At 59.1% G+C, this 4,852-nt stretch overlaps 3 protein-coding genes across 3 annotated transcripts; 2 read left to right on the top strand and 1 right to left on the bottom strand.

Moving 5' to 3' along the window:
- Positions 1-9: 9 nt before the first annotated feature.
- Positions 10-1,704, top strand: OT_ostta08g03000 (Bacterial surface protein 26-residue repeat; the record flags this gene model as incomplete). Its single annotated transcript, XM_003080816.2, has 1 exon — positions 10-1,704. One exon carries the CDS (start codon positions 10-12, stop codon positions 1,702-1,704), a length of 1,695 nt encoding a protein of 564 aa, XP_003080864.2.
- Positions 1,705-2,141: 437 nt separating this feature from the next.
- Positions 2,142-3,728, top strand: OT_ostta08g02990 (Nucleotide-binding, alpha-beta plait; the record flags this gene model as incomplete). Its single annotated transcript, XM_003080815.2, has 1 exon — positions 2,142-3,728. The coding sequence occupies one exon, from the start codon at positions 2,142-2,144 to the stop codon at positions 3,726-3,728; it is 1,587 nt and encodes a 528-aa protein (XP_003080863.2).
- A 36-nt stretch (positions 3,729-3,764) lies between these two features.
- On the bottom strand, positions 3,765-4,760 carry OT_ostta08g02980 (Zinc finger C2H2-type/integrase DNA-binding domain; the record flags this gene model as incomplete). The annotated part of the gene is made up of 1 exon (XM_022983616.1): positions 3,765-4,760. One exon carries the CDS (start codon positions 4,758-4,760, stop codon positions 3,765-3,767), a length of 996 nt encoding a protein of 331 aa, XP_022841017.1.
- Positions 4,761-4,852: the final 92 nt, after the last annotated feature.

Here is a 4,852-nt window from a genome sequence, read left to right as displayed (position 1 = left end):
GTCGTCACGATGCGACGAATGTTCTCATATGCGTCAAAGTTCAATCAAGACATATCAACGTGGAACGTCAGCAACGTGCGTTCAACGAGAGCGATGTTCGCGTCGGCGTCGCGCTTTGATCAAGACATCACGGTGTGGGATTCTCCCCTACTGTTGTCGAACGAAACATTCGCCATGTTCCACTGTGCGAACGCTTGGCTCGCGACGCACAAAAGAAGTGACGGTTCACTGCACACCACGGGCCCGCCAAGTGCGTGGACTATGTCTGCCGGTGCATGGACGGGCAGCACTTGCGGGGACGTCCAAAGTGATGCATCCAACGATATCAACGTCACCTTCCACGTATCAGGTCCGTTTACGACAGAAGACGCATCAGCTGGTGATAGGGTTGGGCAACGAATGTCTACATCTGGGAACGTCACTCTTGTAGGCTACGCGAGAGACGACGTGACGAGTACATCGCGCGGCGCCGCATACATATTCGAACGCAATGTCGCAGGATGGACGCAAACGCACAAGCTCACTCCCTCGAACGCGTCGCAATTCGAGGATTTTGGTGTATATGTAAAACTTTCTGGTGAGACTGCGTTCATAGGCAGCACTGGGTCAAAATCCTCCATACACGTATTCCGACGAATAGGCTCGACGTGGACGGAAACTCAAATTCTCACGGTACCCGCTGACGTCGATCTGACTTCTTCACAACGGTTTGAATTGACTGCGACGCGTGCGTTCATTCATGGACGAGACGCACAGCGCAGATGGCAAAGAATGATTATTGTATACAAGGTTTTGTCGAACGGGACATGGGTATACGACACACGAATACCTTTAGAAGTGACTAACTTCTGGCCGGGTTATCACAATCGAGCCCCTGCCCCGGGGTATTATCGTATGCAGAAAGCTGAAAATGATCGACTCTTCGTGACCATGTACAAAGGTAGCATCTATCACGGTGCCGAAGATCGTGCATTTGTTTTCAAATACTCAGGTTCATCGTGGACTCTGGAGGCGGAGTTGCCTTCCATAGGACCTTATTCTATGTGTCGACGTGGTGCATTCACGGGTTCAATCGTGCTGATAAGCTGCGAAGACCAGCTTTACATGGACATATACTCCGCTAGGGGTGCCGTGTACGTGTACGAGCGCAACGAATCGAACTGGTACCTCACGGCGTCCATCGAGCCACCGGACGCAACTCAGTACTTTGGCAGGACAATCGACATTTCTGGCGAGTATGCGCTTATCGGTGACACTCGAACGCACCCGTACGGTGACTCTCAAGGTAACAGGGGCGCCGATGCCGGAGTCGTTTACGTTTTCCAACGCATAAACGCGTTCACGTGGGTCGAAAAAACGCGCATTTACGCGAATGACGCAGCCCCAAGTGACCTTTTCGGATACTCACAACCAAATTACGCCTTCACGGGCTCGCGCGCGATGGTTGGCGCTGGCGGGCACGGCGCAAACGGTCAGGACAGCGGCGCCTTTTACGAAGTCAACTTTGAGTTCAAGCCGGTTACGAATACATCGAGCGGAACCTCCGGGGTTACGAATACATCGAGCGGAACCTCCGGGGATACGAATACATCGAGCGGAACCTCCGGGGGGCTCTTTGATCTGTTCTCAAGCGGCACGTCGTCGCGCGTCCGCCCCATCGCAGTCGTCGCGTGCGCGCTTTTGTTGGCGTCGACGCTCGCGTAACGCGACGGACCGTCCGTCAACATTTCACACCCGCATCGCTCTGGATGTACGCGCGCGCTCGAGTGTCTCTCCGAGCGCTCTCGTTCTCGCGCTCCTCTCTCGCGCGCACCTATATTTCTCTCTGCATTTTTTCCTTCTTGTATTGTTTTCTAGGCGCGGCACACGCCCAACGCGCGCGGATTCTGTGCGCGCAGTCCCCGCCCACGCATCCGAGGATAGCACGTATATCAAAGTGTACACTGATCGACGATTCGACACGCGTCGTCCCCGTTCCATCGCCGGGTCGCGCGGCGTCGGCGTCGTCGTGTGATGGGTGATGGTCGTCCATTGTCCATTACATGGCGATAAATCAACCGGTATACGTGCGTGCGCGTCCGGTCGAACGGCGTCGACGCGTCCACGGCGCCGCACACGTCGACGCGACGACGCCTCGCGCGATGGCCGATCGCGACGACGCGTGGGAACTCCTCGAACGCGACGCGCGCGTCGCGGCGTCGAGGGAGACCCGAGCGGAGGGACGCGAGCGGAAAGACGGTGACATCATGGAAGATTCCGACGGGCGGCGACGGCGCGACGATGGATCGACGCGACGACGACGACGTTCGCGCGATCGCTCGGAACGATGGAGTGGATCGGATGATGATGGTGGTAGGAACGACCGCGGACGACGCGGGCGCGGACGACGAAGTCGAAGCGAGTCGAGGGATCGCGACGGACGACGGGGACGGGACGGAGACGGACGCGGACGGAGACGCAGACGGGATGATTCTCGCGACCGTGAGCGACTGTCGACGCCGGAGAGAGAGGAAGAACTGGAGAGGAAGCGACAGGAGCGCGAGGCGGAACGGCAGAAGCGGGAGATGGAGAAACTCGATCGGGACACGCGGACGGTGTTCGTCACCAATCTGAGTACGAAGCTCGACGAGCGAGGGATCTTTAAATTCTTCAGCAAGGTGGGAAAGGTGACGGACGTGCGGATCATCTACGACAGGAACTCGACGACGAGCAAGGGGATGGCGTACGTGGAGTTTTCGGATCGAAAGTTTATTCATCCCGCGCTCGAGTGCACGGGGATGGAGCTGCACGGAAACGCCATCTCGGTGAAGACGAGCGAGGCGGAGAAGAACATCGCGTGGGAGGCGGAGCAGGCGCAAAAGAAAAAACTCGGTGCGGCGTATGGCGCGGCGGTGTACGGCGCTGGGGGAGGTGCCGGACCGTGCAAGCTTCGAGTCGGTGGTTTGCACCTCGCGCTGAGCGAAGACGATATCAAGGCGGTGTTTGAGCCGTTCGGCCAGCTCGACTTCATCTCAATGCTCAAGGAGGACGACGGCAAGTACGCGAGTGCGTTCGTGCAGTTCAGACAGACGTCGCAGGCGATGTTGGCGTTGTCGCAATTGAATGGATTAGAGCTCGTCGGGATACCGATTCGCGTGTCCATCGCTAGTCAAGGCGCGACGGCGGCGGCGAGCACCATGGTGGCGCCCACCGAGTCTCTCGGTGAACTCGACGAGGACGGCGGCGGCTTGAAGATGGATAGTCGCGGTCGCGCCGCGCTCATGGCTCGATTGGCGGGTCAAGACAAGGAGATTGAAAAGGGTTTCACCATTGATCCCGCCACGGGTTTACCGACCACGGTGGACGCCATCAAACCCATCGATGCGCCGGGCGAAGATCTACCGCTTGCGGCGCAGCCAATCACGCAGGGTGTTCTCGGTCCAGGTTCACCGATCCCGACACCGTGTCTGTTGCTGAAGAACCTGTTCAACGCCGCCGAAGAAACGGATCCCGAGTGGTGGTTGGACATCGCCGAGGACGTCAAGGGCGAGTGCGAAAAGTTTGGTGAGATCACACACACCTTTGTGGACAAGGACAGCCAAGGATTTGTGTATCTCAAGTTTGCCGACGTCGCGTCGAGCACGCGCGCGCAGCAGGCACTCCACACGAGATGGTTTGCCGGTAGAAAGATAGCAGCAGAGTACCAGTTTGCGGCGACGTACAACGGACACTTTGGTCTGAGTAAATGATAGCAAACGTTGATGCGAAATACAAGTTATTGTTGTTTACAACTCCGAAGCTTCGTCGCCGCCCACGAGCAACCATTTCGACATGAGAGATGGATCGGTCAACTCTGGCACCAAGTCGTCTTCAAAGCTCCTAGCGCGCGCGCGTTTTCTGACCAACTCCGATCGACTCTGCGATAGGTGCACGCTCATACTGCGCGATGCGGCGCCAGGCCGGGCGTTGTCGCCGAAATGCGTGCGGAAGTGACGCGCCTTATCCGACGACGTCGCGAACTTTGCCGAGCACCCCGGATACGTACACGCGTACGGCTTTGCGTTTGAGTGCGCGCGTTTCATGTGATCACTGATGCTTCCAACGTTACTAAACATCACGGTGCACCCATCAACTGGACATGGGATCGTCTTCTTTCTCTCCGCGTGCGCGGAGTCTTCGTGTCTCTCTTGCATTTGCTTTGTCGAGAACGCCTTGCCGCACACGCCGCACTTGTACTTTTGCTCGTGAATCAACACCACGTGTCGCCGCATCGCGCGCTCGTCCGCAAAGTATTCATCACATCCAACGTGCGAGCACTTCACCGGACGCGCCCCGGTGTGCTGCTTCGCCACGTGCGACGGCAAGTGGCTCTCGACAAACTTCTTCTTGCAAAACGGGCACTCCGCCCGTCGCGCCCCCGCGCGCCCCCGCCCGCGCTCACCCATCGGTTCGTCGCCCTCGATCGCTACGTGCGCGTCACCATCGATCCCTCGCGCGTACGTCTCCTCGTCCACGACCTTTAGGAGCCCACGAATCTCCCCGAGCGCCGCCGCGACGTCTCTCGGCGTCGCCCGCTCGAACCGCGCGCGCCATCCCTCCCTCGTCCCACCCCCATCCTCGTTCTCCGCCCCGTGCGCGCGCCTAAAAACCTCCCTCAACCGTTCGCACCCGTACGCGAGCTCACACGCGTCCGCGAGCGTGCACTCCGCGTGCGCCGTCGCGCTCGACAGCTCGTTCAAAAATCGCCGTCGCCACAGCCCGTGTTCCCGTCGTCGCCCCATCGCCTCGCGCCGCGCCCCCGCGCCCGCGCCCGCGCGCGCCGTGGACGACGTCCCACCGCCGTCGCCGCGGTCGTCCAGCGCAGATCGGAAGG

This window comes from Ostreococcus tauri, assembly GCF_000214015.3.
Source record: "Ostreococcus tauri WGS project CAID00000000 data, contig chromosome 08, whole genome shotgun sequence".
NCBI lineage: Eukaryota > Viridiplantae > Chlorophyta > Mamiellophyceae > Mamiellales > Bathycoccaceae > Ostreococcus > Ostreococcus tauri.
The sequence above is the reverse complement of the archived record's forward strand: the minus strand, read 5'-3'. Positions and strand labels throughout refer to the sequence as shown.